Source organism: Agelaius phoeniceus, chromosome 5 (assembly GCF_051311805.1).
Source record: "Agelaius phoeniceus isolate bAgePho1 chromosome 5, bAgePho1.hap1, whole genome shotgun sequence".
Taxonomy (NCBI): domain Eukaryota; kingdom Metazoa; phylum Chordata; class Aves; order Passeriformes; family Icteridae; genus Agelaius; species Agelaius phoeniceus.
This window is the reverse complement of record NC_135269.1, coordinates 35,107,096-35,131,133: the sequence shown is the minus strand read 5'-3', so window position 1 is coordinate 35,131,133 and position 24,038 is coordinate 35,107,096. Positions and strand designations below refer to the sequence as shown.

Genomic DNA, 24,038 nt, shown 5'->3' with positions numbered 1-24,038 from the left:
AGTTTCTTTCTCTCTTAAGAGACATACTGATAGTAGTTGTTTTCACTTGACAAGTCCACCAAAAAGGATTGGTACAAACTAGCTCTATTAATCCACACTATACAAGAACATGAAGTGCTGTCCTTCAGGATGATATGTGAGCTATAAAATAGTCTTTCCCAGGCTTCTTTCAGATCCACATCATCTGAATGTGAAACTAAAACTATCACTTTGACTTACAGCTATAGCAGTTACAACACACTCTCATGGCCCAGTTGAATAGAAGACCTAACTAGAGCTCATGTAAACTAATTTAGGCTAATTAGCAGAAGGCTAAAGCACAGTATGAAAGAAAACATATTCCAGGTATGCTGAATTATGAACTTCTGACATTGCTAGGTAGGCAAAATGAGAAGTACAGCAGCAGTGAGGAGTGTGTTATACATGTACCTTAAAGATGAACAAAAAAAGAAACTGTAGCATGTAGGAACTGTGGATTGAGACGTCAAATGTAGTATGCGTCTTTGTCTTTTCACACATCTAAAATGCTGTGTCTGTACATCAACCATATAATATGGGGGCAATTTCAGTTTACTAACATGAAATTTACAGACCTTTATGCATAAATATGTCCTTGGTTCCTTCAGCAAACTTACCACTTTTACAAGAAATGCAGATTCACTGGTCTTGTACAGGTATCTTTTAATGCCCCCCAGGAACAGTTTAAGTTTCTTCCAGACTGAAGAAGTAAGACAAACTTGAATGCCCAGCATTTGCACTGAGTGTTTTGGAGAGAATTGTGACCTTACAATGGTAACAAAATTTCAGTTCTTATATTTATGGAGAAAAAAAAGCCGTGGAGTTCTTGTTCTAAAGAGGACAGCCTTCTTCTGGAGCATGATTCCAGATTTTATTAGATCTAATAATGAGGTCAAATGATGCTTTTAGACTGGTAGCTAATGTAAACCAAATCTATTTATCACTTTGGCAGTGGTTCCTGCAACAACGTTAATGATCATTACAGCATTTATGGTTATCCAGTCAGGAATGGTGCTTTTTGTGCAAAAAGACAGAAGTTAGTAATCAATCATCATCATTGTCATCATAATTGTGCTGCTAAATGAGCTTCGGAAAAAGAAAAGCAACATGGCTATTAACCTTAACCATACCTTGAAAATAGATTTTTTCTGACAAAGGCCACTGCTGATATAAGCTTGGAACCTTGATAGCTTCTTTCAAAATAAAGGAGGTCAAAATACTAGGCAAGGGCTCAACCCATGTTTCGATTCTTTGCTTCAGTCTTTTAAAATGAAAATGAGCACATAAAAAGAGAAAGAAAGGTCAAAGCCTGCTTTTTTATTAAATAGCAGGTGAAAACATTTTGTCTGAGGGATTTGAGTTGTATACAGTCTGTGAATAACCAGATTAAATTTCATTTCATTTTTCTGTATTAACTGTATAAGTGTCTAATAGCGTGCAGATTCCACAAAATTGTATTTTTATAATATGTATTCTTATACACATCATGATAGTAACTGTGTGCTAGTGGAACAGAGCAGAGAGCTGCAAAAGCTCTTGTGTGCATTTGTGCCAGTGGTGCTTTCTTGGCAAGTTTATCTTGGCAAGGAAGGAGCAAAGGGATTTGTCTTTTGTGGTGCTTTTTTTAAGCAGACGTGAGGTGTGACACAAGAATGGGTTTGTCTTTCCATCCCAGCACTGGGATGAGGCTTAGGATAGCTGGTCTGTTGGTATCTGTTCTCTCAAAATTTGAAAAGCTGGTATAAATACCCCAAAGCAGCACCTCTGCTTAATAGATAGAGGTCATGAAAAGATTTTAATTTGAATGCCTGAGGTGCCAGCCTGGGACCACTGAATCCTTCAGCACACAGCCCCAGGCAGTCTGGCAGCCCACACTGCAGAGCAGATGGCCCAGCTGCCCTGACCAGGCACACACCATAAACCAGTGCAGCAGAGCCCACAGCATTATGCCCCCAGTCTCATGAACTGGTGTCATGTCCACGAGCTGAGCAGAATACCTGCCAGGAACTTCCTGCACACCCCTGCATGACTGATACTGTTGATACACAGTCTGGTGTCCCTTGGAAAAATGCACTCATACTGCTGCAACCAGCCTGGCTTCGTTCTGCTGCCGTGAGCCGAGCCATCCTGAGGGGGAATAGCTCAGTCCAGCTCCAGCACCCTGCTCTCCCTCTTTCTATGGCTGATACATGGTCTGTGTATGGTGCACCCCAGGCATTGCTGGCCATGCACCAAGACCATGATTCCCTGGCAATCTTAGCGCCCACCATCATTCAGATTTGAGAGGACACTGAACCAAAACAGTGCACCTTATTGATGATCCCCATGAACATGTGTGTGGCTCATGCTAATTGTACCTGCAGTACCTAAGGACCAGTGTTGGTATTACAGCCAGCCTTTAAACAAAAATGATGAACTGTGTGTGATCTTTCTGTCAGGGTGACTAGGGACAGGGAATTTAATCTCACACTGAACATTCAGTGGGACAGTGCTTGCCATACAACCATTTGTGCAAAAAAAATAGACAAGACTATATAGTCTTAATCTGGAGCAAACTGCAAGTGCCTCAACAGGCACAGTCAGCTTAGGCACTTCTTTTGGAGGGTCCTGGCAAAGAGAGCTGCTTCATTTGCTGTGTTCTTTGTTTCAGGGCCCAGCCATAGCCATAAGCTTGGCCACCAGTGGGATATGGAGCTGCCAAGCTGTGTGGGTGGGTTCTCTCCAGAAAGAGGGCATTCATGTCCTAGGTGGACAGGATCCTAGGAGGATCTTGGTGAGAAGATAGAAGGACTATTTTGCAAGGGCCATGCACAGGGGAGCTCTGTGATGTGCTTGGACCTGCTGGATCTGGCAGTGGGCACGTCTGGTGCATCCTTGTAGGCTGATGGTTGGGCAAGGGCACAGCTCTTGTGAGCAGTCAGACCAAGATGGGCACATGCCCACCCCACAGGTTTAGGCCCTTTCACTGAAAAGCCTCTCAGGCAAGATTGTCCTTTTATTTCATCTGTGTGCAGTGGCTGATCTGGTGAGGCATTTTTTCTGAGTCAGTGCCTGTAGGCACTACCCACACACAAATGAATGTCTATTAATAAAGATAATATTTAATGAAAGAATCTTGTTCAAAGTTTTAGCTGTACATTTAAAATAACAGATCAGAAAATGCAGATATTTAGTTGATTTTACTGGGCAGCACAGGGAATATGCTTTTTGAGATACATTCCTGTCACAGAAAGAAATGTGCCTTCTTATATGGTCAATTGCTGCCTACGTACTGCAATTGCACTAACATAATTCTCTCTGGAAGAAGAAGATTGGTTTTGATTTGCTCCTTGACTGTTTTTATAATTGATTTATCAGTACTACAACCATGCAATTAATTTTTGGTAAATCATTCTGGACGCTGAAGAAAAAGGTCCCCAGCCTATTAAAAATCGATCTTTCTCACTGTTTACTATACTTAAGTATGTGAATGATTCCTGTTGAACCTATTTGAAAAAAAAGAAAAACACCAACAAAGGCTTTTATGTCTGAAAGTATTAATAAATTTTTGTAATTAACTGTTCCCAAAATCCTTAACTGCAGAATTCATCAGTTTCTTTAATGAGTGGAAGACATGTGCAATGCATATATATAACATTCTAGGCTGTAGAAGAGTCTTTTTAATCTGTCTTTATCTTACCTTTCAGAGGGACAAAGAAACAAGTTCATCATAGAGCTTTTCAAGGGCTGGATAAAAACAGACATAAGAACCTGCTTAGTATCTGTTTAAAGTCAATACTGTAGCTCTCCTGGGCTGTGTAATGGATTGGAAGCAAAAGATACAGTTGTAAAGGAAAGGCTGTCATACCTTTATGAAGAGAATTTGATTGTTTACAAAATAGATGCACTTTACATTTTAACATTTGACCTGATTTCATATGGAGAGGCAGTACATTTCACTGAGAATTTCACCAATTTTTTTTTAATTAGGTGGGAAATTGAAATCTGAACTGGCAACAAAGCTAAGGAACAGCAGACCTGTTTCTACCGGCAGGTTCATCAGTTTTTTGTATGTGTGAAGAGGGAATTCTCTTTACTCTGTGATATCCCATAATTCAGTGCTTCATCTTAGTGTGTGTATTCTGGTTACAGTATTGCTGTCTGGATAATAAAATGGCAATCAGGATTCAGGAAGGAAAAAAGATTGTTTCTAAAGCTTCAAGTGAGAAGTAGACCCTGAGGTCTGGGCAGAGGGCAGGAGGTGCCCCAGGCACTGGAGCAGAGATTCCCCTGCAGCCTGTGGTGCAGCCCATGGTAAGGCAGGATGGGACCCTGCATCCATGGAGCTCCATGGAGGAACAGAGATCCACCTGCAGCCTGGGGAGGCCCCTGCATTGGAGTAGGTGAAGGCTTGAAGGAGGTTGTGACCCCTTGGGAAGCCCAAGCTTCAGCAGAGTCCTGGCAGCAGCTGTGGCCCTGTGGGGAACAAAGCCCACACTGAGCAGGTTTGCTGGCAGGACTGGTGGCCCCATGGAGGATCCACACCAAAGCAGTGTGCTCCTGAAGGACTGCACCCTGAGGGAGGGTCCTACACTGGAGCAGTTTGTGAACATCTGCAGCCTGTGGGAAGCACATGTATTGGAGAAGGTTGTGGAGGACTGTCTCCCATGGCACAGACCCCACACTGAAGCAAGGGAAAAGTGTGAGGAGTCTTCCCCCTGCAGGAGTCCAAAGTAGGGTAGAGATGTGTGATTGACTGCCTGCAAACCCCATTTTCTGTCCCCCTGCATCATTGAGGAGGAGGAGGAGGAGGAGGTAGAGAATGTTAGGGGAAATGTTGATCCCACAAAGAAGGGAGGGGTGGAGGGAAGGTGTTTTAATATTTTGTTTTATTTCTCAAACCTTTCTTGATTGGTAATAAATTAAACTAATTTCCCCAAGCTGAGTCTGTTTTACAACAGTTATGGGTGAGTGATCTTTCCATGTCCTTATCTTGACCCAGGACCTTCCTCTGCCCAGCTGAGAAGAGAGGGGATAGAGCAGCTTTGGCAGGCACCTAGAATCTGTCCAGGGTTACTGCACCACAGTAGCAGAGCATGACAAATGAAACTCAAATCTCTTTGTTTGTGCTACAGATTATCTATAATGATAAAATTAAGTTTTAAGGTTCCAAAGGCTTCCACAAGGCTGGAACATTTTCAGAGCAAGGCATTTCATGATGTTTTCTGTGGCACAGTAACTACCCTACAGATAGTAACTGTTTCACCAGGGTAGGAAGTGCCATGTTCCTGTCCTTCTCAGCAGCATCACTCTTTTGTATGAAACATCCATGCAGACAATCTGAAAGTGGTCCTCTGACTTGCTGCTTGGGAAGGAGCAGAGAGGAGCAGGTGCCCTAAGGGCTGAGCAAGGCTCCTGGCACTGAGGTACCCGAGGTGCCAGTGAGATGTTAGAAGGATTGCAGCCTGAAGGGGCCTGATGCTAGGATGCAGGGCACCTCTGATGTGTGCATGGTTCTGCTGCCTTACAGGCCCATGCTGCTGATGATTTGGTGTGCTGGAGGGGTTCATTCTGGCTGGGAGTTTGGGTGGCCTCTGTGCTACCAGGGCCCCAAGCAGTGTGCATGCACCCCAGGGTGGCACTGAGGGTGCCTCCTCTGGTGTATCCAAGGTTGCCTTTGCTTGCACCATGTGCATGGCATCCTCCAGCCCTTAGCTCCCTGTACTTGTGGCTGGGTGACTAGGACCTGCAGTTGACATGAACTTTGCTGCTCTGATGCTCCCACACTGTTTTCTGTGTTCTAACCAAGGTAATTTTATTTTGTATGTATGTGTGTCTCCACCTGTGAAGTTCAGATACCTACCTCCTTTATAAGACACTTTGTGGTCTACCGGTGAAAATTGCTGGTGAATATGAGCAATTTTCTATTTGAGAACTTTTAAGTTAATATTAACTACCAGGAAGAAATGAAGCTGTTTCTTACTTTGACTGGGAAATTGATGTACTATTCCAGTATTTGTTATCTTTTTATAGTAGTTATTGTCCTTTAAATCCTAAGTCATTGTGTAATAGCATCCTGTATTAAGATTGTATATGTTAATAGAACATTGGCAAACACAGAGTTTCTATAAGTTCATCTTGTCATAATTCACAAATCTGTTCCTCTTTTAAAGGATTTTACCGCTGCACAGTACTTTATAAAAAAGATATGCAAATTAGCTCTTTCTTTCTAGGCAGTGGAGTTCATACCTAATGTGGGAATTTATAATATTCATATGTAGTATGCATGACTAATTCTAGAATGCAAGAAATGTGATTCCATTTTCAAACATTTAAATACATGACTGACTCTCATTTTTGCAGGGCAAACCTGGAAAATGTGATACAATCTACCCAAATGTTCAAAAACTGAAAAGGAGTATAAGACCAGTGTTCATTGCAAACAATTAAATCAAAGATGTATAGGCAAGAAAGAATAAACAGGAAAATCAAGCATACATAAGCATAATTTATTTTTCCCATCAGTTTCATTATTTTTGAGGCTTATTCTCTTGACTTTTGAGTCCTGGGATTGATACAACTGGAGTATTTTGTCCCTTTGAAACTTCCAGTTCCAAGTCAGATTTTTTTATTGTATTATTTTCCTACAGTCTTTAGAGGTTCAATATATTGTGGATATCACAAGAAAAGCGAAAGGTGTTTTTGATGCCTTGAGAGACCACCTAGAACAGAGGCTAGAGAGTTAAAGGAATAAAGTAGTTATTTATTAAAAGGCCTTCAAAGGATACACCTTGGGCAGTACAGGAGTCTGGCCAAGGCTACACCCAAGATGGACAACGGGTCATGAGTTTTCACACTTTTATAAGTTTTGGTCCATTTACATATTAGGATTAAATGTCCAATTACAGCTTCAGGTTATGAAGTCCCATTCTCCCAGATTGCTCTTCTCAGTTCACTGTTTATAACTTTTGGGCCTGAAGCTGCAACGGTGTTCTTGGTTCTCAGACTGGTAAAGGATTGTTTTGTCTAACTGAACTGTGAGGAGAAGGTGCTAACACTTTATGTGAAGTTCAGAGTTACATACTACTGCAGCACAGAACCTGGAAAACTGAAAGCTAAAATTTAAGGCATCATTTTAACCACAAAACAGAATTGTTCACATGATGGAAAGCAGTCATCTCAGACTTCTACATATTTGTTTGTCATAGTTGAATATTAGCCTCAAGGATTATTTTGTCCCTTCTCAAGGAAGTATTTGGCCTCAGCTGTTGTTACTACATAGTTTTCGAAGAGTACACAGAAAACCTCTCTGGCTTCCAGGTATGGCTGGAGGCTCCAGCCTTCTTCATCTTTCCCACCTGCTCAGGGTGCCCCAGCACTGTCTCTGGTAACTTCTAGATGCTGAACTCATTTTTTATTTTAGAAGTTTAGTGGGAACAGATATATGAGCCAATAAGAGTAATAATTCTAAAAATGTTATCTCACAGAGCCACAGAGTAAACCAGGCTGGAAAAGATCTTTGAGATCGCTGAATCTGACCCGTGACCCAACATTACGTTATCAGCTAAACCATGGCCCTGAGTGCCTCATCAAGTCTTTTTTAAACACCTCCAGGGATGGTGATTCAAGCCCCTCCCTGTGCAGCCCATTCCAATGCTGAAGCACTCTTTCTGTGAAGAATTTTTTTCTGATACCTAGCCCTGGTGCAGCTTGAGGCTGTGTCCTCTCATCCTGTCATTGGTCACCTGGGAGGAGACCTACAGCTACAGCCACCCTACTGGAGTAGAAGGCATCTTTCCCCAAAGTCATTCCTTTCCCTACACTGTTTTCTGTATGAAGTGACCTAGAGGTTTTGCTGGAAAGGGGAACTGTTGTATTTGTCTCACTGGCCAGCATTACAGTCATTCCCAAGGGCCATGCCATGCAGCAGGAGGCTGGGCTGCTGGTGTCTCCTGTGGGTTATTGTGTGCCAGGTGCAGTGTATCATCTTTCATAGAGGGCAGTGGAAGAAATTGCTGTATTTGCTGGAGGAAGTGGGAAGCAGGACCCTGCAGGAGGGCTGAGAGCTGTGAAAGGGTACAAGGAGAGCTGACATCCCTGCAGAGGCATGGCACTGCTGGGAAGGGCAGCCAGAGACCACAGGAGGGACCTTGATGAGGAGCCATCTGGCAAACAGAGAGGTGGTGCCTTAGTGGAGCTGAAAATGAGCCCAAGAGAGCAGCCCCAAGTGACAATGACAGAGCCAGCAGAGCACAGGGCTGTGCTAACCCTCTTCTGCTTTTACTCTGCCTCATTTTGATTGGGGATGAAGGGGAATGTGGAGGTTAACAGAGGAGCTGTTTTATTGTAATATTTATACAGATGAAACCTGACATTAAAGCTTGAAGGCCTTTGAAGGCCAATCTCTCTGGGGTACTTCCTTCAAGAAGGAGATATCTCAGCAGCTTTACTTCCTCCCTCTGGCTGCTGCACCATCCTGTCTCATCTGGACTCTCCCATCTTGCTTTCTCTTGCTTTCTCCCCCATGTGTCTCCAGAGAGGAGGGGCAGAGGAGCTGATGAGACTGAGCAGTGAGGAACTGGAGGAGAGAGGGAGCTAAACAAAGAGGGAGGGAGGAGCACTGACAAATTGTTGTGCTCTACAGGAAGAAGATACAGTGTTGGGTAATTGTGTTTTACTTTGACAGAACGTAACACATGCTGTAAAAGGTGAATTCATACCAGCAATAATAAACATAAATGACCTGCAAATTACAATAGTAGGTGTGGTTTTGCCCTCAGGTAAATATCTTAGTACTTTTATGCATTTTGATTTCCAGTTTTTCAGCATACAGTAGGCGCATCATATTCTCAAGCAGCCCAAGCACCTTGGCTAAATTTGTAGCTGTATAAGGGATTACTGCTAAATTCAGTGTGGGTTTGTTTTCAAAGAATGGAATGTTCAGTCGTAGAAATTTTGCATAATCTTGCATGATAATGTCTAAAAAGCTATAGGCAGGGGTATATCCAGTCAGTGAACTCATCTGATCAGTGCACTTCCACAGACTGTTATTTTTAGTGGGGATCTTTCACTGTCAGAACATACCTCTTTTAGCAAAGTTAAGGCTTCAGTAGCTTCCATAAACTATTCACAGAGAGAGTCTTATACAACTGCACATGCTCAGAAAATAAAGGGGAGAAATATGAGCATGAGTGCACTCATCAAGTTATTTACTAATGGCTCTTTCTAGTGATGGGTCAAAGGTAGCAGTGTGAACTTTAAAGAGAAAAAAGAAATGTTGCAGTGAATGTAAGAAAGTAAAAGTAATATTTTGCAAGCATGCTATTAAAACAAGAGGTCACACAGGAGAGTGTCTGGGGTGGAAATGTAGCTATGTAAGCCTGAACACTAGTATTTAAATCATCAGTACATGCAAGTATGTATTTTCACTTTTTGTCTTTCCTGAGTCATTTTACCATGTTTTAGCATTTTCTTTTCTTTGCATTGATCACCTTTGTATTCATTCTGCTATCATAGTGGTATCTTTTATCTGGGTCTTTGCTTTCAGGCCATTTTCTATAAGCAGCTTCTAATGAATGTCAAGTTGATTTCCAGAACATGGTCCCTGGAGAATTTCTTTACAAAAAGTATGAATATGGCTATATATGAAACTTCCTCCCTGATTAGAAGCTGTAAGTGCAAAAAGCTAAGAAAAAACTACAGTTTCATAAACTAAAACTGCCAGTGAGCCCATATTCAGACTACCAGAGCTTTAGATTACAGCAATGTGCTTCACATACAACTATTTGGTAGTTGCAGCTTCCTATTAAACATCATGCCCCCTCTGAATCATAGATTATTAGTATTTGTCAAGTCCAACATGCTATGGGCCTGGATAACATGGAAGCTGCCATTATCTGATAGTCCTTTGCTGTCACAGTTTAAATGGGGCTGCTTAATTGCTTAATTGGGAATTTTTGGTGAACAGTATTTTTGGTATGGGAGTCTTCATTTTTTAATTCAGCTCTTCTCTTCAGTTCTTCATTGACCTTCCTTCTATTTGTGTTCTAAGTTGGTAAAGTTTCGTCTGACATTGCACTCAGAAAGGGAAGAAAGTCATTAGGATTAAGGATTTTATTCTCTTTCCCAGACTGCAGCACTTTGATGCCATTACACGTTTTGTGATTTCCCCCTTAAAGTCTTTCCTCTGCAGTCAGATGTCCTCCAAGGCATTTGATAATTTTAGATCATCTCACGGAAATGTCAGCTTTAGACCCGAGGCCTGTACCTCTCCTAGTATTTTGTGTAAAGCCAAGTAAGGATGTCTTTATACAAAGGACAAAATCTGTAGCTCTTAAATTGAATAACTCAGTAATACATCCTTCCCTTAGAATCTAGCATGCTCAAAGGACCAAGATTTAATGACAGGTTGGGACCCAAGCTGTACCTAGTGCAGCTCAGCAGAAGCAAGTCAGTGAAATGAAGCAGTCAGTCCTGAGGACTCGAGGTTTGTAGGGCCAGTGCTTTGGATTAGGTTGGCTCTCATGGGCAAATTGCCTTTTGCAGTTGGAGCATCACTAGGTGACCTCTGGGAATGTGTATTCCCACCCTGTCCATTGTGCCCTCACAGATTGCTGCAGAACACGAGTACAAGCACAACCTATGGGTATGGTCTGGAGATAAGCCTTGTAAGCAGACTCCTAAGCCCAAACTAAAATGATTATCTAAGAGCATCACAGCTGCTTTATTTGTGAAATGTATCAAGTGCATCAAATGACCCACAACATGCACATAACACTGTCTGGCATTAGTGGAAGGAGGCAACAGAGAGAGATAAGAGAGCTCACATTTATCTGCATCCATGTCTGACTGTTGTTCAACATGAGTGAAGTATGCAAAATTGGTACTCAAAATGCCTTGATTCAACACATTCCTAGAGCTTACTCCTTTCAGTGCCCTGCTATTGCCCAGGAGTAAGCCATGTGTTTCTTTTTCTCTACACTCTCCTTTTGCAAATAGGCTTCATTCCTGCATTTCTCACTGAAGTCCTAGAGCATACTTTGGATAGGATCAATGACACTAATTCAAGACCTTATTTACTAACTGCTACTCAGCAAATCCCCTCTTATAGATTTGTCTTTAAGAGCTTTGTAGAATCACCAAATCACTTAGACATTCATGACAGCTTCTTCAAAATAAGTATTCTGTATTTTCCCAGAGGAATAGAACAAAGAAAATAGCACTGAAACACCAGAAAGTTTACACACATATTCATTATCCTTAAACCAATAGCTTTTGCTTGGTCGGGTAGGTAAGTATTGCTTGTTTCAAAGCACCCCCTTGTGCAGGCAGTCGGTAAGACAAGTTGTACAAGAAGCTTCTGGCTCCCTGACACCTTGATCTGCATGGGTCATGATCAGCATTTTCCAAGTCACCCACCCTGCTTCATCTGCCACGGAGCTCTTTGGTTCAGTGGTTTGTGTCCAGAGACCTCCTGAGGTTTCAAACTGCTGAGCCTGGTCAAACTGGTACAATGTGGATGGAGGTAGTCTTGAAACTATAGGTTCCCACTGTTGTCCACTGGTAAAATAGAATTCTTTGAAAATCTGGTATAATCCTGGGTAAAGTCCAACTGAAATCAATCAATATGGATCTTCAATATGAGCTGTTGCACAAAAAGAAATTTCTTACTCTGTTGATAAGTTTTTTATAGATATTAGTCACAGTTGGTAAACAGCATCCTTAAAAATAAAAGGCTGCAGATTTGAGTCTTCCAAATTGACTAGTGACTTCAGTCTGTCCACCTGGCGATGACTTTATAGAAAGGTAGCTTTTGAAACCTTATCTTTTCCAAATTTAAGGCTCTTCTGGTACCATCATAAATTGGGGAACACAGGTAGAAAAACTCTCAAAGTCTTTAGTAATTCTGGAAAATTTTGTCAATATTATGAAAAAATATTAACATTTTAAAATATTTGTATCATGCTTTTGAAAGGAAACAAACATCTCTTCAAAGCCAATTATAGCTGTATGTTTCACTTGTCCAAAATCTATTATTTACATCCATTGACTGGGCAATCTCAGTCTACAACAATGTTCAAATGAGCCATTTCTTTGACAGAGATAGTACACTTCTATTGGGAAAAAGAATCCATTCCTTTTTGTTTTTGAATTTTGCAGTGGTTTTGTAAATGTCCAGATTTTGTGCTACCTCCATTTTTTTATTTTAGTGCTTATGCTTTGTTTAATAAAAAAAGTTAGCAGATTTTTTCTGAAGAGGTAAGTGAGGAATTCTGCATAACTCTTGGTGTCCCAGATAGTAATTCAATGATCATTTAATTGCATCACAAGAGCTATTGGTTGAAATTAAATTACAAACAGATGAGAGCAGGCAACACATTGTAAAAAATAAGCTGAGGTATCTGCAAGTGTTTCATATGTTCCCCAAGGTACCCTACATTGTTCATGCTTCAGAGAACCAAGGCAGCAGTGCCAGAATACCACCTGATACAACACTTTCAGCACAAAGGCACTTGAATTCACTACCTACACAAGCTTTTTCATCTGCAGGATGCATATGTGTTTGTCCTGTTAATGCCTACATTCCCTGTCTCCTCAACCCATTGATTCTCACAGTTTACCTGCTTGTGATGTGTTCCTCTTCTCTTACCTCACAGAGTGGCATCCTCCTGGCAGAAGCCCATCCCATATTGTTGCTACTCCCCATATTCATGCTTCAGGCACTGCAGACAAATCAGTGAAACAAAAAGCTGATAAATCTGGGTGCATCATTCATTTCCTTTTATCATCACTCCTGTGGATTATCTTAGATACAGTGTTATGTAAATGCTGTTTCAGACTAAATACATGTGAAGTTTAGAATTTGAGTAGAGCACATAGTTCTTGTGAAAGATGATGGGTTTACATTTCTGAGTGCTGGGTGAAAAAAAAAATGTAAAAGCGTCAGTTGTGCTACAAAATGGTACTACACCAGATTTGAAAACAAAATTAAATACTAATGCATGAAATACAGATTTTAAGTAGTGATAAGTGCAGATCTAATGCAACTTTAACTGCAGAATTGCTGCTGCCAACTTCATAAAATATATCCCATAAACAGCTGCTAATCTGTTCACCATTTGTGTCTTACAATTTTTGTTTAGTAATCAGTTCTCATTTGTTCTACATATGGTACAGCTTTCCTTTTATAGCAGCTGCATTTAATGAACAATTGGAGGCACAAAAATATTACAGAAATATTGAACTATTCTCCTAGATTTTTATCTGCCATTAGCATCGTTTGAATGAAAGTTAGAAAATAAGTTCATTAAATATAGAGTAAGGAAGGTGTAGATGCTCTGTCATCTTCCTGGTAATTTGTAGTGGAAGTTCCGGTGACTATGCCTTGCACTCCTCTTAGCTCCTTTAGGCAATTAATTTTCTCTATTTATACCATCCATTCCCTTTTGTGATTCACTGACGTCAACATGTCAAATTTGATTCACTTTTTGGCTTTGCTCTGTAGCTCTGTATCATATTAGAGACCTTTAGGTAATGTACTGAGTATCTTGCAGACCAACTGAGTACATTTCAAGATTTTAGAAAATGACAGTTTAGAAGATTTAAAATTTTGTCAGGTGTTCTGCTTAAATGTGGGAATCAGTAGTCATTAAAGCTGATTTGTGTGAAGATAATTGCCTTCTGGAGTACTTGTGTTTAAGTGTCATCTTAATTGCTTTTTTCCGAAAATTCTGATCTTTTACAGGAACATTTTATGCTAGTAAGTGTTCTCTTATTTATTCATGTTTCAGCCATGTCCTGCAGCCTGAACTTAATGAAAAAATGTAGCACAATCTTTTGTTTATAGGAGAGTATAGGTGAGAATACAGCTGAAACTTTGCTAGTGTTTAGGGCATGATGCCAGCTAGGGCAAATGCCCGTGGATTGGACAGCCCTCTGTCCTTGGTCTGTCTGCACTGGTGACCTTGACCTGCAGCTATTGCCAGGAATCTGCGAATCTGTCAAGTGCAGCAGTGGGCAGAGGAAAAGGGCTGTTCATTAGAACTGACTGCTTGGATCAGACACCATTCCAGAAAAGGGAAATTTCCAGTCAGTTCCACCCGATTCAGCCACAATGCCAGGTGGGTTGGGGAGATGATTAAAGAAAGAAATGAGTAATTGCTTAAATGTGCCGAGCATTTTACAGATTGCACAGAGTAAATATTTTGGATATACTCTTTTCAGATGGTTGATGAATCAAAATAGCTGCAGGTGAGTTTGATATGTGTCACCAGGCTTGTATATAGATAGATGTGTTAAATTGGCTTTGTATGGGCAAATGCTCAGTTGGGAGAAATATATAAATGATGACAGCATATTTTAGAAAGGATGTCAGGTATTTCTGCCAGGCATTTTCATTGAAAAAGGCTTAGCTGTGAGAGAAATGTGCTTGTTTCTAAATTTAACCCTACTAACAGTTTACCACCTTCTTTTTGTGTGTGTGTCTTTTTCTCTTCCAGTGCCACCTTGGGCCTTAATAGCCATAGCCATAGTTGCAGTCCTATTAATCCTCACCTGCTGCTTTTGTCTCTGTAAGAAATGCTTGTTCAAAAAGAAGAACAAGAAGAAGGGAAAGGAGAAGGGAGGGAAGAATGCTATTAACATGAAAGATGTTAAAGATTTAGGGAAAAGCATGAAAGACCAGGTAAAGTAACTCTCCGTTTCTTGAACTTTTGGGTTGCATTTGAAGGTTTCTGTTTGATGTGTCTAGAAAAAGCTGTGCTTGTTGTCTCAGTAGTAGCTCTGTGAAGAGTGGACTGATTGACAACATCTTCTCAGTGGTATCACAAGGGATGAGCCTGGGTGTGGCATCACTGATGAAGCAGCCAGCCAATTTCCCTGCTCTGCTAAAAACACATGAGCGGGCATTTAGTGACTCATCCTTAAGGGGTGAGTTTATCAAGGGTGTCCTGCTTGCTTCAAAAATGGAGCTACTGTGTGCAATTTTCACTGTACTTTTTTCAGGGCCAATGTTTATGTATCTTTATATATCTTACTAGTAGGATTTCTGAGATTACATGATAAAGAAAAGTAGTTGTGAACTCTAAATTTCTTTTTACACAAAAGTTCAGCTGAGAAGGAAACCATAGTATAGAGGCTAAAATGAGAGTCAGAAGCAGGGAGAAATAATGAAAAAGGAAAACCACAGGGACATTCAACACAGTGATGTTTGGAGAATTCATTTTGTTCTAGAGAGGAGAAGATTAAAGATAACAGGCCATACTTGGAGCTGTAAGTCAACTGAGTAACTTTGAGAAGATTAATATAATGCCCTTTGAGAGCTGCATAATTTTTATAAGGGCAGAAGAGCTTGTCCTTCAGATCTACTTGGTGGAAGAGAAGCAGAGGTTGCAGGGCTTAATACTAAGGGCCACAGACTCGACTAATACCTTCCTGAGAGAAAACAAAGCTTTTTATTCATGGGATTTTAGTACTGCTCTTCCTGGAGCAAACTGTTTGGAATGAGCAGCAGAATGAGGAAATAAACATAAAGTATCTATTTGTCCTCAAAGCTCAGAGATTTCCTTAGCTAAGAAGACAGAGGGCTAGATTTTTCAAAAAGGAAGGACTGGAGAAATTCAGAGAATTGCTTTGCAAACCCTCATAAGTAGAAGTAAATAACTTTAATTGCATAGTCAAGTCTGTGTTCCCAAGACTCCTGGGGAAGTTGAGCTAGAGCAGTACAGGAGTGATAACCCAGTCAAAAAGAGAGAATAAAAGCATGTTCAGGAATAAGGAGATGAGTTCACAAGTTGGGATCTAGCATAGAAGAAAGCTGAGCTGAAGGCAGGTTGATCAGAAATACAAGTCAGAGCTGCTAACCCGAGAACTAGGGCCAGCTGGTCAGGGACAAGAGCCAAGAAGAGAATCTTAAAGCACGGTAGCTAAAGAGGCCCATGGCCCAGTGCAGAACAAGTGGTGAAATGCCACTGCTCAGTGAGGGAACAGCCAGCAGTGTGGCTCATCAGCCAGTCTTAAGGGTCCTGGAACAGGTTAGCATGCTTTTCCAGGCATGTAGGGTGTAGTAGGGGAAGAGCAGGATCAGGAAGTGAGGTGAGGGTGAGGAAGCCTTACAAGTCTGATGACCAGCTGCAATAGATCACATAAGAGGAGTCCAAAAGAGCACAGATAAGGGGAGGAAAATAATGGAAAAGTGTAGAGCTAGCCAAGCTACTTCCAGTTTCAGTTTCAGAGAGAAGATGACAAAGAGCAAATGCTGGAGACCCTTACATCCCCATTGCAAGTGGAGTACTTTAGATACTGCCCTGGTGTGCAGTTTTAACCCTGGTTCCTCCTGGAGTTTCAGTGCTTTGTGTGCCACACTGCTGTACTGGAGTGTGTGGCACCAACACAAGACAAATTCACACCTGAGAAAAACATTGTCAGTACACAAAATCACTAACTTAGGTGGAGGTATCCCAAGGTTAGAAAGATTAGTGAGACTGAGCTCACAAAATACCAGAGCAGAAATTTTGAGCTCTCTCTTGAAGAAGATATTATGCTGCTGGTTTTTTTCTCCATATGATGAATGTGACATGAACTCCTTCTCTTAAAGCACTTTGATTTAGCATTCATCCCTGTATTTATAGACTTTGTTCTGAGGTATTAATATTAAGAAATTGTGAGATATTTCCCCTTCAATGTATGGAAAATCAGGTCATCACTTGTTGGCTTATTCTAGGCTACTGTAAGCTAGCTCTCCCATTGAACCCAGAATAATTTGGAAGAACTGCTTTGATTATGCTCATGGAAAAATTTCTGGAGAACTTTGTTATGTCCTGCTAATGATAATGAACCTAATACTTTGTCATAGGATAAATAATGTGCAATTTGTTTATTGATATTTATGTGGAATTTGTTCCATATCATGTAAGGCCTTTGTTGTATTTACAATGTATTATTAAGTGTTTTTAATTATATTCATTAGGACCTGGATAAATGACCATGGATTCTTGGAAAATAAGTATTTTGAAATGCAAAAATACATTATTTTATTAATATTGAGCTCCATTTGTATCTTTTTAATGGGAAAATTTGATAAAAAGCTGAATCCTGCATCTTTTGTCTACAAAAAGATCTCAGACTTTGAAATGTTGCACAGATAGGTATTTTAAGATTATTCCATTCAAAATACTTGGTATAGTTATTTAAACCTACATTTGCCTATATATTTTGGGATTTAACTAGCATGTTTTGTTTTGCACAGTTAAACCTAAGGAGGGTAGATTCACAGTTAATGTAAATGTCAGACCTTTAATAAGTAGATCACCAACTCTCCAGCTACCTCTCCTCACTGTCTGGGATTTCAAACCCAGGCTGAAAGTTTCTTTAATTCGCACCTTAAATTCATTTCTAGCAGTCTGACAGTGTACAGATTTTAAGTCCTTGGCATTCAGTAACTTTTGCCAACTTAATTCCTAATGCAACATTTTGGCTGTCATTTTTTCCTGTATGATGTGGTTCTTATTCTAGCAGTTAATCTTGACTTACCAGTGCAGGTTTTCACATACCTAGCTGAACTCAAGGCAATGCTAAATGTAGTGTACTTCAGTTAAGAGAATTGAAGCATTTTAGAGGCTCTGGCATAAAACAGAAAGGGGAATAATAAGAATGCCTTTTCGCTCTTCAAAGAAGCAAATTGTTAAAAAAGTAGTTGAAGAGTAAGATGTAAATCTAATGCCATTATAAAGGGCAACATATAGTACTAATGTTGTCAAAAACTGCAAAACCTACTTCAGTCACTGTTAGGCCTGAACCTGCAAGTGCTAATTACTTCTGCCTGCAGCTAAAAGTGCATAATAGCAGTTGCTGGTCACGTGGCATCTTGCAGGATCCTAGTTCCCCAGGCACACGAAGTTGGAAGAGAGTGCCATTTGGTAGACTGAAAGCAGCAGTTCCTGGAAATAAAATTTTTATCTTAGTCTGGATTTTTTTGTTGAGGAGAACTTCTGAACTACTTTTATTCATGCCTATCCATGGCAAATCATTATAGTGCCATATAACTTGGCATAGTTGAAGATCCTTTTGAAATAGAGTCACAGTCAGCTCAAGTCACACATTGATAGCTAGATTTTACAGAAAGGGGAATAAATTTTTTGTCTCTTTTAGAATATTTGTGCTTCAAAATATCCACTTCCCTAAACACAATTCAAAAGAGAAATTGTCTTTTCATAAAGATTATCAAAAGATGTAGCTTTTTGGTACCTCTTTTTGGTAGGATGGGAGATGAGTTGAAAATAAGATTAGGTTTTCAGTCTTGAGACCTGTTTCCATTGCAGACAAGGCTTACTTTTTCAAGTTGAGTATACAGCTCTACCAAAGGCCACTGGGAGGATTAGATTCCTTCTAGGGAAGGCAGAACTGTTAATAAATGTACACCTGTAAAAAAGGTCATTTCTCCATGTTTTCTACTAATGTTTGTGTGTGGATGTTTTAATTTTTATTTCTTCCTCCTCTGTCCTCCTTGTCAATGTTGTGTCTCATGACTGTTCTGGATTGTCACTTGCGGTAGGTTTATTTTGCTATTTGGACGCACCTAGACTTAAGCTCTCATGCATAGTCTCCTGACAGCTCTGTCTCCTTAGCAGAGATGGACATGTAGTAGCTTTGATACACACATCAAGAGGCTGAACTAAATTGATTGGGTATTTTTTGGTTGGATATATATTTGGGGAGGCTGGAGGAGAGCAGAAAAGAGGTTGTCATTCTTTCTACAGTTAAAATATTAAGTCAAACTGTACCAGAAAGCTCAAGTTTAAAATTGATCGGCGCATAAAAATAACTTGCTAATTATATTTCCTTTTTGTATAAATGTCACCATATCAAAAGTAGAGAGAAGTAATGTGTATTTTTAATGTCTTAGTTTCTAAGTGTTGCTAAATTGACTGCTACCTCATGAAAATTGCTGTGGGCTCTCACATCATCTCAGTACAGTGCTCAGGCATTAAATTCTTAGTGTTCCATACCAAAGTTTTTTAAGTGGTCTTAGTACAGATTTCTGTTGGTGCAACCTAGTGACAGCTGGCACTAGTGTTTTCATGAGATTTTCCCATCATGGTTTTCATCTTCATAACTTTCAGTCTCTACTCATGCCCCTGGTGGCTCCCACTACTTTTTTTCTTTGAGGGGCAAAAAAAAAGGCCCTGAAGACTCTGCTTCAGAGATGGTGTAATAGCTGCAGATTTATTATGTCTGGATTTAATGCGTTGGTACAGCAAAATTCTTGATTAAACTCAGCCTGTGGGCGAAGAAAAGGAATAGACATAATCATTCATGAACAGCACCACTGAGAACTTACTAAGATTTAGCCCTGTTACTTGGATAATAATTGTTGTGGTCTGAACATTTTATGAGGTCAGAAAGCATTTGTAGAAAAGGATAATTAATAATTTCATCAGGCTAAAACACTGTAACTAGTAAAGAATTTTTTTGCTTACAATGTGTGTGTTAGGTGAAACAGGAGATTTGGTATTAGGTGTATGTATACAGCCTGAAGTATGAGTAGTATATTCTTGGCTCTGCTACTGAATTACTGTGTCCTTCAGTCAGCCACTTGACTTCTCTGTATGTTTGTTTTTCCCTTACATGGGTCTTCCTTTTACATTGGGGTTATGTACAAACTTGGAATATTCTGATTAATGTTCCTCTCTGAATAGCAGGTGTTGTAAGGTGACAGGACAGTGAGAGCTGCAATTGGACCTGGCCAATCTCCAACATACGATGGTTGTTTTAGACTGATTCACCCTACAGTTCTAGCTGTTGATCATCCAACACTCTTGCCCTCATGTAGACAAAATACTGAAGGAACAAGATTTTCAGTGTTAGGTGCCCTGAATATTCCAAAATAGAGTGCTTTGACCTTGCAGCATGAAGACAATAGCCCAAATGAAGTCAGGATAATCCACACTGACATCTAGAGAGCCTGGATTTCATTTGAAGCAACTCAAGCCTTTATTGCCAGAAAAAAATCCAAGAGGATCTTTGTTAGGGACAGGAGCTCTGTTGCTGGCAGTGGTCTTTTCTTCTGCAGTATTTGGTTACGTGCTTGCTTCTTTTTCCAGTTGGATGCCTAGAGAATAGTGAGGTGTTTATTCCACAGTGCTGCTACCTGACTTGCTGTCAGCATGCAAGTCCACCCTTGTTGTCATCTTCAGCACACGGTGACTTTAATGCTCACTGTGGCTCATCCACAGTGCAGTGAGACATCCTAATTCACACTCAGAAAGATGATGTGCTGAGAGCAGCTGCAGAGGGTTAGTCAGAAACACTGGGAATGAGTCTTTATAGAAAACAAGCCAAATAAGTTTACTGTGGCAGTGGAAATGGATTGACTGAGTTCTGTTTGTACATTAATTCAATCTCAGCCTTGACCAGAGTCCTGCTTTTTCACCTGCCTCAAAGACAACTGTGCAGTGTGCATAAAACTTCCTGAAAAATGTGAATAACATGTTTATGAAGATAAAATGTTATAGATGAATGTTTGTGTTCTGCAAATAGGTTTTCTGTAAAACTCTTTTGAAATTTAGATTTATATTAGATTTCAGAAGCCTGAAAATATGGAAGCAATAGCTGTGAGACACAAGACTGGGCTTATTTGCATTCCTGTCTCTTCCTCTCAGTGACTCCCAAGAAAACATAGGACCCTGCTTTGCATGCTTCCTGAGTTTGTTTTCCTCCTTTGTTAAACTATTTCTTTTCTGTAAAGTAATTAATTTGTCTCTTCTATTGTAACCTACTGTACTGTTAGGGGTATATGAAGATGCAGATCCTACTCATTCTTTTACATGTCTTGTTTTCTATAGTGAAGGTCTTACTACTGGAAGCTTCCATTTTCAAGGATGTTTTTTGCATTTTCTTGATTAACAGACCAAATTGAAGTTCTTTATTCAAGACCAGAGTCTGCAAGTTCCTAATGAGTGGCATTTAGGAAGTATGTAATTAGTCCTTAAATTAAATTACTTGAATCAGACTCTGAAGACATTTACCTATATCCACAGACTGTACGGAGAGCTAAACTCCTACACTATGTCTGAAATTAATGGGTATGCATAAAAAAACAAGACCAGCAGTTCATATTAATGAGGTATATGTTTTTAAAACATTAAAATAAAACTAAATATTTGGGAATATTTAATAATTTTCTTTTTAAGCAAGGGTATTTACTCTTTACAAATATAAATAGCAGACAGCCTTCAAACATGAGAATGTCGGGTACAAGTCTTATTAGAAGATGGTCAGACAATCATCTTATCTCTTTTTAAGGAACTAAGCCAGTAGAACAGGTCTGTGCCAACTTTTTCTCCATAGATCAAAGTGGCACTCAGTAAATCATGTCTGGCTATATTTAGGTTAATTTTCACTATCATATACACGTAGCCCTAATTATATAGTATGACAGATTTTTCCAAGCACAAATAAATGTAGTACTCTGAGTGGTCCTCCCAGGTCAAGGAGCCAGCTCTGTCCCAAAGCATGCTTCCAGCTGGCCCAGTGCCATTAATTTGGGGAGGATGCAGAACAATTGCTGGAGCAGCATGCACTGGCCAAGCAGCCTGAGCTGCCTCCCACTCACAGCCTGCTGCTGGTGCAGGCGAGCGCTGCTGCCATATGGCAGGTGGGGCAGAGCCAGCAGCCTGCTTACAGGAGTGCCTGCTACTTTTGCTTCACACACATATGGGCCCTGCTTCCAAAGCAGACCCTGACCCACGGGGTGAACTTCCAAAATAGGCTCCCAGGTCTGAGATCAGCTTCATCTTTTTTCAGCCTATAAACACTGGCTATAGGAGTTTATAAAACATCAAAACCAGATTGATTTGTGAGCTTAACAGCTCCAACTGAAATGAATGTATTCATATTTTATGCTGAACACCTGCAGCATTTTTTGTATTTTTCTGTTGCACCAGATTAAGTTGGTATTTTGGTACCCAAACAATTCAGCAAATGCTTAAGCTGAACATGATGACCTCATGTCATAGAGCTCCTAAAGAAAGAAAACCTTTTGAATAATCCAACGAAGACCATTTAAAAGCTGGATAACAAGCAAGGGAGTAATCAAGCAAGTCAGGGCATTGCATGCTGAACCCAGCAGGGTTTTTTTCATTGTGTGCATCAGTGTGGCCCACTGCTGGTATGTGAGGCCAACATTCTTAGAGCAGTAATGGCAAAGTAGATTTCACAATGACCAAAGCCTGTCACAGCCACTGGAAACCCAGGCACAACATGCTCTTTAAATTAATTCATGGAGAGAAAGCAGATGCTGAATGAATGAAATATTGCCTTTCCTTCTGAGAGACTGTGATAGAGAACATGTTACAATTGCAGGCTTGTCTGCTTTGTGATAGGGAACCAGATGGGAATTTTTAAAGGCTTTTGTTTCTCTTGGGATAAAAATTGGCCAGATCAGAATTATGGTGTTCTTGAATGGGAAAGATAATGATAAGAGGTGTACCACCATTAGTGGAAAAGCAGTCATTCCTAGTTGTGGAGGAAAAATTGCCTTTCCAATAAATTCATTGTTGGACATGGCACAGAACATTCTTGCTACAAAATCTTACTGTTTCCTTTTTCCAGCTCACCAGGCATTGGACAAGCCTGAGGACTGGGCATCATTCAAACACTAAAACAATATTTCCTTCATCGTTCCAAAAGAAATGATAGAGTGGCAGGTGGGGATGGAAATCAGGATAGTAGCATGCACCATGCAGTGCACAGCCTACAAAGGCTGCAGTCAGTGTTTTGTTTTTCTTCTCAATGTCTCTCCTTCTTGCTTAATGGTAACTTGTTTCCTTAAAAGTGAGGCTGTAGGCCGCCCCATAAATAGAAGGAACCTTAAAACCTCTGTTAGTGAAAGCATTTCTTTATGTACAGAAGTGCAAGACACTTTGCATTTTAAATTGTTTGCAACATAAACTAGTCATTAACAAGACGTGACTCAGTCATGACTGTGGCCTCTGCCTCTCAGTACAGAGGCAAGGCAGCACACGTGCTCCCCCAGCTGCTTTGTTACATGATTCTCCTACCACTTTGCTTCCCTGAAGCTTCTGCACATGAGGAGTCTGGAGACAACCAGCAGGGCAGCTGCCCTTGCAGACACTCTCATTTTTTACATACAGCTTGGGGAGGAATTAAAGTAAAGTTGTTTAAAGCCCCAGAATCTCTTTTGTGGTTCATGGTTGATAGTAGTGGGGCAAGCCTAGTGACAAGGTGCAGGGGTTTTGGTGGACCTGAGCTGAAAGCAAGGGATGTTTGCAGTGTCGGGGTGCAGTGGCACCGGAGAGAGGCTTTTGTCAGCTAGGGGAATGAGAGGGAGAAAAAACCTAGGAAGTGTAAAAAACCACTACAGGGTGTGGAGTTTCAAAAGAATTGAAAACTAGGCATTTTCTTTAACATCTCAGAAGAAAAGAGGAGGCTGCAAAACCACTCTCAATAACACTATGAAAGTGAAGATGCAACCAGCAGATTGAACAGTGGATCTCAAATTGTTGTAATTTAGGTCTTTTTGTTGTAAGAACTACTGCAGAGTAGTGGTTCTGATTTCAGTAGACACAGATGTATCACCTTGAAATCTTTGTGCTGGATTAACTCTTTTTTGCTACATTCCTACACCTGTTTACATATAAGCCTATTTTTCAGGTACTTACATGCATTTGAGAGGATGTAGATGTTTTACTGTTATGTGTTTCTGCATATGTAATACAGAAATAAAGAAACTGCTTGAGTAAAATTCATGGTCAGCTCAAATTAGAAAAGATGAATCCAGTCTCCAGCACAATGTAATTATGCATTTCCATGTTGCATACTTCACAGAAAAAAACATTTAAAATATCATGAAGTTAAAGAAAATTGTAGAGAAGGCAGGGCTTACATTGCTCAGCATCTAAATCCAATCTTTCTGGTTATGGTTTATCAGTTGCAAAGGCTTGATGAAAAAACTTGCTTATAATTAAAAACTTTATTTTTTTATTAAAAAACTAAAATATAGCTGCTTCTTTTAATTGATTGTA

The 24,038-nt window shown here is 40.2% G+C and overlaps 1 protein-coding gene across 5 annotated transcripts in view; it reads left to right on the top strand.

Annotated features, from left to right (window-relative positions):
• The window catches only part of SYT1 (synaptotagmin 1), a 333,663-nt gene that overhangs the window by 230,432 nt on the left and 79,193 nt on the right, over positions 1 to 24,038 (top strand). For all 5 annotated transcript variants that reach the window (XM_077178796.1, XM_054631800.2, XM_054631799.2 and 2 more), the window contains one exon: positions 14,496 to 14,680. In XM_077178796.1, the coding sequence (XP_077034911.1) occupies positions 14,496 to 14,680 (185 nt within the window). The remainder of the gene's footprint in view (positions 1 to 14,495; positions 14,681 to 24,038) is intronic.